General features: G+C 38.2%; 1 protein-coding gene across 1 annotated transcript in view; it reads right to left on the bottom strand.

The window, feature by feature from the left end:
- The window catches only part of LOC120535017 (zona pellucida-like domain-containing protein 1), a 44,079-nt gene extending 29,272 nt beyond the window's left edge, over positions 1-14,807 (bottom strand). Inside the window, exons 1-4 of the mRNA XM_039762519.1 lie at positions 14,731-14,807; positions 5,714-5,817; positions 5,311-5,531; positions 3,283-3,467 (exon numbers count right to left, since the gene is read on the bottom strand). Coding sequence (XP_039618453.1) covers positions 3,283-3,467; positions 5,311-5,531; positions 5,714-5,810 — 503 coding nt within the window. The 5' untranslated portion in view covers positions 5,811-5,817; positions 14,731-14,807. The remainder of the gene's footprint in view (positions 1-3,282; positions 3,468-5,310; positions 5,532-5,713; positions 5,818-14,730) is intronic.
- Between the last annotated feature and the right edge of the window lie 325 nt (positions 14,808-15,132).

Genomic DNA, 15,132 nt, shown 5'->3' with positions numbered 1-15,132 from the left:
TTCTATTTTTCTATCCTTCATTTTGTAAAGCACTTTGAGCTACATTTTTTTGTATGAAAATGTGCTATATAAATAAATGTTGTTGTTGTTGTTAAAATTAAATCTACCACATAATAAATTGTACAGAAAGTGATACCAGGAGTAAACAACCAGTGGAGATTCTGCCAATGAGGGTAAATTCAGAGCACGTATTAAGTGTTTGCAAAGTATTCTTATATTTTGACAACTCACTTTGTCTTTATCTGTGTTTTCTAGAATTCTGACATGTCATAATCCACTCAGAATAACTTTATTGTTGCTATTAAAGGTACATACAGTTCAGTACAAGTTCATAGTAACAGAAGAATCATCTTTGCATTAATTGTATAACCTATGAGGTACAGACCAAATATTTCAACGGAAAATGTTTTCATTCTGTAGAATCATACAATGATGGTGTTCAGCATGTTCTTTCATCCTCTAAAAGTAATACTGAACTATGACAGTAATGTTTACAGTTAAGGTACATTTGGTATCCACCTAATTAAATGACAAGTGTTGCTATGTCTTTGTCATTCCAAAAGATGGCGCATCACAAACATTTCCACTGCTTTTATGAGTGAATGACTAAATGGCCTATAAGAGAGACATAGGCGTTGTATGGTGCGTTCCAAACGTTAATGCTGAGGTCTACGTTATTTAACCCATCTTAGATGGTAGCACAGATACAGTGGTGTGAAAAACTATTTGCCCCCTTCCTGATTTCTTACTCTTTTGCATGTTTGTCACACAAAATGTTTCTGATCATCAAACACATTTAACCATTAGTCAAATATAACACAAGTAAACACAAAATACAGTTTTTAAATGATGGGTTTTATTATTTAGGGAGAAAAAAAAATCCAAACCTACATGGCCCTGTGTGAAAAAGTAATTGCCCCCTTGTTAAAAATACCCTAACTGTGGTGTATCACACCTGAGTTCAATTTCCGTAGCCACTCCCAGGCCTGATTACTGCCACACCTGTTTCAATCAAGAAATCACTTAAATAGGAGCTGCCTGACACAGAGAAGTAGACCAAAAGCACCTCAAAAGCTAGACATCATGCCAAGATCCAAAGAAATTCAGGAACAAATGAGAACAGAACTAATTGAGATCTATCAGTCTGGTAAAGGTTATAAAGCCATTTCTAAAGCTTTGGGACTCCAGCGAACCACAGTGAGAGCCATTATCCACAAATGGCAAAAACATGGAACAGTGGTGAACCTTCCCAGGAGTGGCTGGCCGACCAAAATTACCCCAAGAGTGCAGAGACGACTCATCCGAGAGGTCACAAAAGACCCCAGGACAACATCTAAAGAACTGCAGGCCTCACTTGCCTCAATTAAGGTCAGTGTTCACGACTCCACTATAAGAAAGAGACTGGGCAAAAACGGCCTGCATGGCAGATTTCCAAGACGCAAACCACTGTTAAGCAAAAAGAACATTAGGGCTTATCTCAATTTTGCTAAGAAACATCTCAATGATTGCCAAGACTTTTGGGAAAATACCTTGTGAACTGATGAGACAAAAGTTGAACTTTTTGGAAGGCAAATGTCCGTTACATCTGGCGTTAAAGGAACACAGCATTTCAGAAAAAGAACATCATACCAACAGTAAAATATGGTGGAGGTAGTGTGATGGTCTGGGGTTGTTTTGCTGTTTCAGGTCCTGGAAGGCTTGCTGTGATAGATGGAACCATGAATTCTACTGTCTACCAAAAAATCCTGAAGGAGAATGTCCGGCCATCTGTTCGTCAACTCAAGCTGAAGCGATCTTGGGTGCTGCAACAGGACAATGACCCAAAACACACCAGCAAATCCACCTCTGAATGGCTGAAGAAAGACAAAATGAAGATTTTGGAGTGGCCTAGTCAAAGTCCTGACCTGAATCCAATTGAGATGCTATGGTATGACCTTAAAAAGGCGGTTCATGCTAGAAAACCCTCAAATAAAGCTGAATTACAACAATTCTGCAAAGATGAGTGGGCCAAAATTCCTCCAGAGCGCTGTAAAAGACTCATTGCAAGTTATCGCAAACGCTTGATTGCAGTTATTGCTGCTAAGGGTGGCCCAACCAGTTATTAGGTTCAGGGGGCAATTACTTTTTCACACAGGGCCATGTAGGTTTGGATTTTTTTTTCTCCCTAAATAATAAAAACCATCATTTAAAAACTGCATATTGTGTTTACTTGTGTTATATTTGACTAATAGTTAAATGTGTTTGATGATCAGAAACATTTTGTGTGACAAACATGCAAAAGAATAAGAAATCAGGAAGGGGGCAAATAGTTTTTCACACCACTGTATCTGTCCATCTATTCATTATCTAACCCGTTATATCCTAACTACAGGGTCATGGGGGTCTGCTGGAGCCACTCCGAGCCAACACAGGGTGCAAGGCAGGAAACAAACACCGGGCAGGGCGCCAGCCCACCGCAGGTAGCACAGATAGTTTCACATAATTAGTTGGTAGTTCCTTTATTTGCTCTTTCTGCATGTTGAAATGTATTATATTAGGAAAATAAAGTATAGCCACAGTAGGGGAAGTGTAGTATTTTTTTCTAATAATATATCATAATCAGCAATCAAGGACAAATATTTTTGCCAAAGTTGTAAATATTATAATGCCCAGTTGTAACATCCTAATTTTCAGTGTAATTAAAAACACAGACATGAAAGTAGGCAATAATTTGTGTCTGAGATTAAAATGTAACACATTTAGTCACACAGAGTGCCCCTTTTCCCCTTTTGAGCTACTGCCCATCAAAAGGTCTGTGCACATTTACTTTGGTCCCATACAACACTATCTGAATCTGTGATTCAGTCTCACTAACTAAGAAACATGTAAGTGGTTCTAAACATAAGTCCTCTAAGGTGGAATCACTCATGAAGCTAAAACACTAATAGAAATGTGTCTAAATCTCTCATCTGAATGCTGAGCAGAACTGCACCTTACAGTGTTCAGTTAGACCAAAGTGAACTGATTAAAAGAGATGCACTGTCATAGGGAGAAACCTCCACTGAGGCCAAGTGGCAGAATAAGATCACATTTCCTAAAGAGATATGTAGGTTGTATACTCTGACTATATTTGGAAAGGGCTTGAATGCTAACATTATATAACACACGAAACATTAGTGTAGGTTTTTGAAGGTAGCAATCCTGCCGGTATGAAGAGTTACACTCAATTTTCTGATTACTTAAAAGGCAATTAAAAGGTCAGTGAAATGGAAGGCAGATATGGTGAAAAAAAGCTCCACTCACACGCTCATTTGAGTGTTGTTGATCATGTACTGTAAGGGGTATTGGCAGGAATAGATGTACTTCAGTTCCTGTTTGTAGCTTATGGCTCCGTCAATGAAGTCTGTTGAGGTGATGATTCCAGTCAGATATATGTATTCCACCTTGGAGTATTCAGAAAAAATCCCGGAACCCACCTCTTCTTTTATCTGAAGAACACAACATTCATTTGAAAGGTTAATAAGTACATTAGCATAATAGAAATTGATAACAGTATAATCTGGAATAATGGTCATGAGCAAAGTCATCTCTAGGTGGGTGGTAATAAGGAACAAGTGATCATACCATACCATAAAATACAATACCATACTCAAAGACTGCTTAATCCTGAGTAGGGTTTGGAGGAGCTGGAGTCTATCTCAGCAAGCATCAAGCACAAGTCAGGATCACTCCTTGGACAAGGCGCCAATACATCACAGGGTGGACACGCACACACACATACACACACATCCACAAACACACACCACACACAATAGGACCAATTTTTAGTGATGCCAGTCCACCCAACCTGCACGTCTTAACAAAACAATTCACTTAACAAAGTGGACAAAAAAAGTCATAGGGCGACATGATAACTTAGCTGACAGGAAGATAATGAGAGAAAGAGATAAGCTTTTAACAGGAGGAATTGCTGCAAAAATGCAAGTCTCTCCTTGGGGATCAATAAAGTATACCAAATTCATGACAGAGACAAAAAAAAAAATTTTATGGTCAGTCTTCAAAAGATGGAAACCCTGAGAAAATGAAGTTTCATGTCTGAGTAACACACACTGCTTAAAGACAAAAATATTTGATCCCAGGTGTGCATAGTTGGAAATTAAAGAAAAGAAATCATTTTGTGAAAAAAGGCACTACTTGGAAAATAGCCAAACACCTACTGCCGTTCAACCATCAATGAATCCAAGACTTTTGAATGATATTCTGAATATATAAGTTCCACAGAGACAACTATTAGGACAGGATATGAAACATGTTTTGTGGAGCCAGGAGGATGCAGTGCTGGCCACAGGTGTACAGTAGATTCAGAAAGTATTCCGACTGCTTCAGTGTTTTTGCACATTTTGATATGTTACAAACTTGTGCTAACATCATTTAAATTCATTTTCCCAACCTCAAGCAGCACTGAGTCTAATTGAAGTGAACATAAGATTTTAGAAATTTTTGAAAATGTATTAAAAATGAGAAATGAACATATCCCATTTGGGTGGCACAGTGGTAGCTCTGCTGCCTCACAGTATGGAGACTTGGGTTCACTTCCCAGGTCCTCCCTGCGTGGTGTTTGCATGTTCTCCCCGTGTCTGTGTGGGTTTCCTCCAGGTACTCCGGTTTGCTCCCACAGTCCAAAGACATGGAGGTTATGTGCAATGGCGATCCTAAATTGTCCCCAGTGTGTGCTTGGTGTGTGTGCACGTGCCCTGCGGTGGGCTGGCACCCTGTCTGGGGTTTGTTTCCTGCCTTGCGCCCTGTGTTGGCTGGGTTTGGCTCCAGCAGACCCCGTGACCCTGTGTTAGAATATAGCGGGTTGGAAAATGACTGACTGACTGGATTGTATTGTAAATTTTAATTTACATCTCTCAATAAGAACATATCCTAGGCTCTTTTCATGGCTATCCACATTTGCATGTATTCACTACTTTTGATATATCATCTCCTACATCCCATGAGTAACTGTGGGTGTGTGCATGACTGTGTACCGCAATGGGAAAAGCTTTAAACTCCTTCAGTGCAGATGTGATGTGTGTAATTGAAGGATGGATTGTCCTGTATGAAAAAGACCAAAATGAGAAACATTACTATTAATTTACATCATGACCAGAACTTTTCTGCAGCAATTTTGTGATCTGATGTGTTTCAGACACATCTTGTAGGCTTTTCATTATGACATTATGGAACAAGGATACATTTGACCGTACAAGATTATCACCATTTACTATATTAATAAAAACTCAAAAACATAAAATGTTGGGCTCTTAAGTCCCTAGTAATTTTTACCATTGAGGTGCCACCACAGCTTGTGATGTCAGCTATGGACAAGTTGTACTTTAGAACAGGTGGATCCACGGACCAATCCGCAAACCATGGGCATAAGAAACTGCGTTGCTGGCCATTGAGTACCATTGTAGACTCATTATACCCAGAAAAGTAGACAGGGCAGAGTAAAATAGTCAACTCCACCATTTGAGAGCCACATTTCACAGTGATGTCCGAGTTTGCTAGAAACAGAAGAAACATGAAAAGGGTGAGTTTAGCAATGGATAACTGAAGATTTAAGATTCAGTCATTCATACCATCCACAGTATTTTTTCTTACATTTACTTATTTAACTTACTCAATAGCATTTTCAGTCACCTACCTTCATATATACAAAAATAAAAAAATTAAAACAAGGACTCACTGGGAGCTCTGTAAGTTGGGTGGTTCAAACAGTCCTGAGCAGAGCAACTGAATGGCAAACAAAAGAGGCAGCACAGTAACAGTGAAAGACTAATCATTTTCAACCTGTAATAAATAAATAAAAAACAAATAAATAAACACAAAGATGCAGTAATTAACAGTAGATTATTTCCCAGAATTTACAAATTTAAAAGAATCGAAAGGGCTAAGCAGTGACTCACCATTGCTACCCAAGAATTCCAGAGTCCTGAGTTCAAATTCTGAACCAACCACTTTATGATAGAAGTTTACACATTTTTCTTGTAGCTATCAGACTTTTTCTCCAGATACACCAGCTTCTTGCCATATGACAAAAGATGTGCAGGAGATGTTGACTGCTGACTGCTGGTCTGGAGGGATGTCTATGTGTGGTGTATAGAACCAGTGCATGGCAGAAGCCAATGGTGGACAAGTGACTATTCTTTAAGAGACCCTCCCTGTTTGTGCCAATTTTGAGGTTTAAGGAAATTAGCCTGCATTTTTTGGGGAATAGAAGAAAAACCAAACTACCAAAAGGAAAATTGATAGAGACAAGGAAAGAAATGGCAAAGTCCAAACATATAATGATCAGAATGAGGGTTCATATCCAGGAAGCTGGATCTGTAAGGCAGCGCTGCTACCACTGTGAAACCATTCCACCCCAAAATCAAAAATCTTTACTTTAAAATGTGATAAGGAACATGAATGTCACTTCAATAGATGGATAGATAGATAGATAGATAGATAGATAGATAGATAGATAGATAGATAGATAGATAGATATGAATGGCACTATATAATAGATAGATAGATAGATAGATAGATAGATAGATAGATAGATAGATAGATAGATAGATAGATAGATAGATATGAAAAGCACTATATGATAGATAGATAGATAGATAGATAGATAGATAGATAGATAAAATACCAGTATAAAATGACCTTAGATTTGTTTTGGGTTTAGATCTGAACTTTTAAATAAAAAATGTCTCATTAAATCTGGCATTTAGTTGGAGAAAGAACAAATGCATCAAGAAACCAAGAACTCAAAAAAATTGTCCAACATGGGCTTAATATAATAAAGTTTAGTTGTAAGCATATATAAATATGCCTATATACAATAAATATAAACACACACACTGTACCAGTCAAAAATCTGGAGAAACCCATAAATTGTCATGTTTAAGATAGAAATTAATACTTTTTACCATTACATTCATTTAAAAATACAGCAAAGATATTACTAGTGTTGCTAGTGGTTATCACTGCTTGGAACAACTCATTTTTAATTTAGTATTCACATATGACCGTTCAGACCCTATTTCAGCAGCCATTCCTTCAGTATCCTAATGGTCAGCTTCCTTAGCTTATATATAATTATTCATTTAAAATGCTAATTGGTTATTGGAGAAACTTTTGTAATGACATTAAGCACTGCTGAAACCTGGAATTCTGTTCATTTGGTTGCAAGATACTGGCAGTTCAGATTTGAGTTCAAAAACAGCCAAAATGAAGCAGCTTTCTCAAGAAACATGTCTATTTTTTCTTCTGAATGAAGGTTATTCCATATGATAGCTTTCAAGAAGAAGATTGAAGATTTCATACAAAGGTATCTATAGCTATCTTGAGGGAAGACAGCAAACTGGATCTACCCAGAAGAGAAAAATCGAGAGGAAGGCTCAGATACACAACTACATAAGAAGAAAAGGACATCAGACATTGGACTCTGAACTCTGTGCTGCCCCTCTGCTCTCAAACCTGCTTCTAGTAGCTTATTTATATGAATAGTATAGTATAATATAGTTCATTACCTGTCTTGCACTTGTCTTATGTTTATGTATATATTGCACCACGGTCCTGAAGAACATTATTTCGTGCCACCGAATAAAGCTACTTGACTTGACTTGGTTTGAGTTAACAGAGTGTGTAGTTTGAGAAACAAACACCTCACAGCACCTTAGTTGGCTCCTTCCTTAAATACACACTAAATACCAATGTCATCTGCAACAGTGGAAAAGCAACACCAGGATTCCAGTCATAATGTTCTAATATTTGCAGTCATCTTCTGCCTGATGTCTTTGTTCTTTTACCGATTTTAATCTTTTCATTATATTTGCCAGTTTAAGACACATTTTTTTCTTGGAAACTCTGCCTCTTCAGGGAGTTTCAAGAGTTCTGAATGGTATATACTGCATTTATATATTCATGCACATACTGTATTGTATGTATAATAAAAATAATCTTGGTAAGGCAAAGGAAAGTCTTAAAGAAACAAACAGGGATTCATTTATAGGTATGGAGACCTCCAAAAAAAAAAATTACAGACACAAAGTGATTATTGAATTTTTAAAGTAACTGGAATTTTTCACCAATCTCTGTGCCTGCTTATCACAAGCTGGTTCATGACTGGAGCTTTTGCAGACATTTGGTAACCAAGAAACAGTATGTGAAATTCATAACAAATGAAATCCACATTTATCACCTTTAGTGTGTAGTTGATTTTTTTTCTGTTTACTTGTATCATATAGTCTTCAAAGAGTAAGGTTTGTGTCCATATAGATGTTTTCCATTTCTTTGTAAGTTATCTGTAACATGCATGGAAAGTCAAGTGATCAAACACATCAAAATTATGTTATCTAAATTGTCTGAAAATTTAGTTCTGTTGGAAAGCAGTGCTCCCTGCTGGTCAGACTTTTAATTTGCATCTCCAGTTTTGAAATGTGCCACAGCAGCGCAGCAGCTGCAGCAGCAGCTTAACACTACGTCCTCCTGTCTGGGAATCAGTCTTGCTTTTTGCACGATGTTGCCAGTTTCTGTTTATCTCCCAATACCATTAAAACTGTAAAGACTGTAGTCATCAAAAAGAAGGACAAATATAACATGAAATGCTGATGTTAATTTAAATAGTCCTTCCACATACTTTATTGTGGAATTAGAAAAATAGGAAGTCTAACAGTATGAAGGATATTGGTTTAGTGGGCTATATGTTGAAATTCTGAGCAAGAGAGTCTGTCTCTAGGAAGATGCGTACAGTTCTGCTGAAAAATAAATTTCTGAGAGAAGAGCAACCACAGGCTATAGTGAAGGTGCATGGGAGTCCAATCTAGGGCTTTGAAATTCTAAAAGACACTGATTAGGTTTACTGAACAGAATTCTTTCATCCATCCATCCATTATCCAACCCGCTATATCCTAACTGGAGCCAATCCCAGCCAACACAGGGCGCAAGGCAGGAACAAATCCCGGGCAGAGTGCCAGCCCACCGCAGAGAATTCTTTCATATAAAAAGTAAATCACATATTCAAGGAAGAAATGAAGGAAAAACTCTGGTGACTTTTAATAAAATGTTCAATGAGTTTTACGGGCAGTTTTCATTAGCTAATCAAATAGGCATGGTGGACTGAATGTTGTCCTCTTGCGGTATTAAATGTCTTGTGTTATTAACATAGTCTCCTTGCAGGCATACAATTTGATGACAAGGCCAGATGACTTTGATTGAGAATGCTCTGTGATTTTCAGTAAAAATTGTTCATGTCATTTCATGACACAACCAGCAAAGTTACGAGGGGTGGGAGAGCAAGCCCCTCTAGGTGATTTTGATTGATTGATTGTTGGTGAAAACTCTGTGTTAATTGACTATATATCCTTAAATAATATGCAACAATGGACATATTGTATTTGCATATTTAATTAGGACATTAACTACCCCACTGCCTGTGTCTGTGATTCTTTTATAATTAAAACAGCAGTTCACCTAAATGATAAACAGGAGATGAGATCAGCTATATAAATAGTATTATGTCAAAAATATAAATGGTGCTTCACAAAAGGAAACATTAGTGTAAAATTAGGCTCTACACTTACTGAAACGTTTTACTAAACTTAGGCAACTTAAAATGTTTTTTGAAATACTCTGTCCGTTTCATTTTCTAAACCTCTTTTCCACTATGGAGAGTAAGAGCAACTTGGAAAAGGCAGTAACCAGTACTAGAATGGATATCAGGCTATCATTTCATCGTTCATTTTGTAAACCTTTAACACCAATGTGATATGACAAGGGAACAAAGCCAGTTTTGATAGCACTGGGAGTAATGCTGGGACAAACCAGAATGGTGCACCACTCCACCACAAGGAACACTCATGGACACTTTCACATTAGGCCAATTTAAAAGAGCCTTAAAAAACTCTATCCAGAGAGCATCTGCACTGAGATTTGAACACAACTGTGAGGCAGCATTACTAACTGCTACAATAGGGTGCCACCTTCAACTCATTAGTTTTCTGAACCTGCTCATTCCAAGTCATGTTTTTAAAGAGACAGACTCTATCCTTGAAGCATTGTATGAAAGACGCTAACCAACTTTGGATGGTGTGCAGGTCCATCACAGAGTACAAGCACACTCACTCACACTTGGCCAGTTTACCTGGACATCTCTGGGTTGTACGCGAAAGCCAAACTACCCAGAAGAGACTCACGCTGATAGGGAATACCCCACATAGAGAGTATCCAGTGTGGGGTTTAAAACCAGAACTCAAGAGCTGTGAGTAGCAGTACTGAAACAATACAATACAATACAATACAATACAATATAATACAATTTATTTTTGTATAGCCCTAAATCACACAAGAAGTGCTACAATGGGCTTTAACAGGCCCTGCCTTTTGACAGCCCCCCAGCCTTGACTCTCTAAGAAGACAAGGAAAAACTCCCAAAATATCCCTTATATGGAAAAAATGGAAGAAAGATTGGGGAAGGCAGTTTTCCAGGTAGGCTGGGCATACAGTGGGTGTCAAAAAGGGGGTAAATACAATACAATACACAAAAGAGAACACAAGTAGTCTTCAATACAATATAATAGTGAAAAAAGAAATATTACAAGTACAGTGCAGAATTCAAAGGAGATGACATCACATAATATGATTTGGATTTGTTCAGAGTCCCGGAGACCTCAAGCTGCCTCCCCTTATTGGCCATTCCATAGCTGAGTCAGCACTGGGCCAGCCAATCCGATGAAATGACCCCTCTAACCGACAATTCCTGTGATCCTCCATCAGAGATGACTTTATCTTAGGTAGGCAAAATAACTTGGCAGTACGGCAGTGGCACTAAGTACAACACAATACGATACAATTTATTTTTGTATAGCCCAAAATCACACAAGAAGTGCCGCAATGGGCTTTAACAGGCCCTGCCTCTTGACAGCCCCCCCAGCATTGACTCTCTAAGAAGACAAGGAAAAACTCCCCCCAAAAAAAACTTGTAGGGAAAAAATGGAAGAAACCTTGGGAAAGGCAGTTCAAAGAGAGACCCCTTACCAGGTAGGTTAGGCGTGCAGTGGGTGTCAAAAGGAAGGGGGTCAATACAATACAATACACAGAACAGAACAAATCCTCAATACAGTATAAAAATAAAAAAATTAGAAGTATGGAGCAGAATTTAACAGTAGATGATATCACATAATATGATTTGGATTTTTTTAGAGTCAAGCTGCCTCCCCCTTTTGGCCATTCCACAGCTGAAACAGCTGACAGATTGTGCCATTAGTGCTGCTCCATGTTTAATTCACTACATCCACCCATTTATTTGTTTTTTAAACTTGCTTTAACAAGTTGTCATCGCAGGAAGATGGAACTTATCCTAAATACATTGGGTGCAAATTATTAACAGAATGTGGATGGTCAGCCTATCCATCTTATGGCACATCTCCTAACACAATTCAGAGATGCCATTCAACTGGATATGGACGTCTTTAGAATACAAGAGAAATGAAAAGTTCCCATGGGAAACCCACATCAGTTTGTAATGAACGGGTGAACTCCACGCAGACAGGGACTGTCAATCCAATTCAATTCAAGTTAATTCCTTCTAAAGCAATGTCATTCCCTGGATGCAGACTCAGAGTCCTTTTACAGATTTACAAATAGAAAACAGTCGTAGAAAGTTATAAACACACACAATTACATTCTGCATTAAACAGCAAATAAATATGTAAATGTTTCCTCCCACAGTCCAAAGACATGCCGGTTAGGTGGACTGGTGACTCTAAATTGGCCCTAGTGTGTGCTTGGTGTGTGGGTGTGTTTGTGTGTGTCCTGCGGTGGGTTGGCACCCTGCCCAGGATTAGTTCCTGCCTTGTGCCCTGTGTTGGCTGGGATTGGCTCCAGCAGACCCCCGTGACCCTGTGTTCGGATTCAGCGGGTTGGATAATGGATGGATGGATGGATTTTTCTTCATTATGTAAAGAACTTTGAGCTACTTTTTTGTATGAAAATGTCCTATATAAATAAATGTTGTTGTTGTTGTAAACAATTTTTGGGGTCAAGGTGGGGGTCCCGTTTCAAAGTCCATCGATTCAATGTATACTACAATGGATTACAATAGCATGTGAGAGAGTGGTTAACTTTAAACTGATGCCAATCGTCCAGGCTTGTCTTGGCTTGGAGGACACCACTTCCACCCTCTACTTCTCTATCCCTCCATTTATGCTTATAGTGGAGCAACACCAATGCTAATAGCCTCACTAGAGCTCAAACGTTTTTTTTAAGGATTATATGAGGAGGTTATTGGTGGTCATTTATATTGTGATTTTTTGTATTGACAAAGGGGCCCAGAATTAATAACAGCCTCACTATGTATCTCTAGCTTAGGGTTGTTTAACAATTGATCTAACAGGGATGGTGTTGAACATCAGATAGACTAATCCAGGGGTCTCCAACTCCAGTCCTGGGGCCTCATGTATAACGGCGTGCATAGAATTCACACTATAACATGGCATCTGGACAAAAGTGGAAATGTGCTTACGCGCAAAAAAATCCAGATGCATAAATCTGTGCGTACGCCAACTTCCACGTCCTTCCACTACATAAATCCCGGTCAGCGTGAAAAGTAACACACGTGCACGCACCTGCTGTCCCGCCTCAACTCCTCCCAGAATTATGCCTCTTTGAAGAAGACATGCAAAGTTAGGTGGATTGGCGATTCTAAATTGGCCCTAGTGTGTGCTTGGTGTGTGGGTGTGTTTGTGTGTGTCCTGCGGTGGGTCTGCACCCTGCCCGGGATTGGTTCCTGCCTTGTGTCCTGTGTTGGCTGGGATTGGCTCCAGCAGACCCCCGTGACCCTGTGTTCGGATTCAGCGGGTTGGATAATGGATGGATGGATAAATATGTAAATGTACAGAAATGCTCAGAAGTAAAACAGTTTAGAGCTTAAACAGCATCAAACTACTGCCTGAAGCAAAATTTTGGAAAATGAATTTTTTAAGCATACTACTGCATGGCTTCTGAATTCAAACTCCAAACTGGTCACTGTCTACATGATATCTCTTTGTCCTGAATTAAGCTGGAGAAAACTGATGGATTTCTTCACCTTGTGAAACAGGAACTGATTGGAAGAAGTAAAAAAAATGGTTGTGATAACAGAGGACACTATAGGAATGCTATAAACTGCGCTTCGTGTTTCTGCTGTCGATTTCCTGTTTTTAGCATTAAAGAGGACTGTGCGCAGATTGTTCGTAGGTTTGTGTGCTATTCTGATGGCTGACTGGGCCAGGATGTGTGCTGCACCTTCAGACACCTTGTGGTGATAAGGAAGTGAGTCCCACGTGGGATGGGGGTTCTGGTTCAAGTCGATTGTTTGCTGAGTTTTTTGGCGTCTTCTGTGTCAGCATCGTTTAATGAATGTTTTTGAGTAGTGAAAAGACGGAAGAGATAGCGTCTTTCATTCGTTTTTGTCTCCTTCGTATTACAATAGGTGTGGACATAAGAGTTTTAACACAGCTTCGTTTATGACATACTGGGTGGTTGCTGGCGAAGTGTAATATCTTGTCTGCATAGCATTCCTTATGGCAAACACTTGTGGTCATGGTGGCCTCATTATTTCTTTCAATGTAGATGTCCAGGAAGCTGATGTGTCGGTTCATTTCTTTTTCATGGTGAATTTGATTGCAAGGAATATTGTGTTGATGTGTTTGTAGAACTCGTTCAGCTGCTCATTTTTTAGTCTGACAAATGTGCTGAAACCGGGAATAAAAACTACTTTATGATACGTGATTCATTTTCTCCTTTTGTGGATCTCCAGCTGCAAATATACAAACTGTATCACAGACCTTCTCTTCCATATATATATGGATATATATATATATATATATATATATATATATATATATATATATAGTATATGTGTGTGTGTATTATCTTCAGTCTATTTATAACCCTCATCATTATCCCTTGTTATCACTGTCTGCATTTTCTGATGAGGGTCATTCTGACACCGTACTCAACTGAACAGACTCATCCTCAGCAACGTTTTCCAGCTCCTCCTGGGAAATTTCCAAATGCTCTAAGTCTAGGCAGTATTGATTATTTATAAACAATTTTAGTATGTTTTATGATTTCATGACCTAAAAATTATAGGATAATTAGGATTTCAGGAAGAAGAGCAAAATGGAATGATAAATGATAAAGGCAGATTGTAATATGTCAGCTATAATGTAGCTTTGACAGCTGCAGAAATGAATTTTGCTGAAAGCAGTTAAATAATACATATAAACAAACATAGGTAAATATAAAATGAATAAGCCAATAAATAAATAAAATGTTTAATTCAAAATAAACCATAGCATGACAAACTGTACAATGTGCTACAATACAACTTACTTTTGAAAGTACTTAATTAGTGATCACTTTAAATGTGCAAAATAAAATGAAGATTTATTTATTTTGCATTATATAATCACATAAAACTAAATAGTGCTTTATTCTAAAGGAAACATGTCTGGTTTATGACCAGCGTAACACTAGAGGAATAGATGGTGCTTTTACTGTTATATAAAACCTTGCTGTACTAACAAGTAACTTTATAAGATTGTACCATTTCAGTAATGCAAAGACTAAAGGATTTGCCACTATATTGTCAAGGAGTGCTAACCCAATAGTATAAAGTTTTGCTAACACATTGAAAACTAACAAGAGAAAAAAAGTCTGCTCTCAATTACTCACAATGTTTGGCTCTTCACTGTGGATTATTACAAAGACACATATCCAATGGTGAGTTTTTTATTGCTTTTCTTTTAAACTCTTCCATAATTCTTTATAAAGTGTTCTCCTTATTCCTGGTTGGCTGATAAGCAGGACACGAGGAGGAGAAAAGGGGATGGAAAGAAATACAAGTAATGTAGGAAGAAGATATGATGAGGTAGGAGGGACTGTAAAACTATCCTTTTTAGCATTGCACTTTAATTAGTGAGTTATCTGCTGTATATTACAAGGCATAAGAATAAGTGTGACTTGCACCTGAGTGTCCCCACTCCTATCTTAAATTTACACTTTCTTTTTTTCGTTTTTTTTCACTGCCTTCTTCTTCTGGTACTTCTGGACTATCTGGTACTTCTGGACTAACTT

Source organism: Polypterus senegalus, chromosome 9 (assembly GCF_016835505.1).
Source record: "Polypterus senegalus isolate Bchr_013 chromosome 9, ASM1683550v1, whole genome shotgun sequence".
Lineage (NCBI taxonomy): Eukaryota > Metazoa > Chordata > Cladistia > Polypteriformes > Polypteridae > Polypterus > Polypterus senegalus.
The sequence above is the reverse complement of the archived record's forward strand: the minus strand, read 5'-3'. Positions and strand labels throughout refer to the sequence as shown.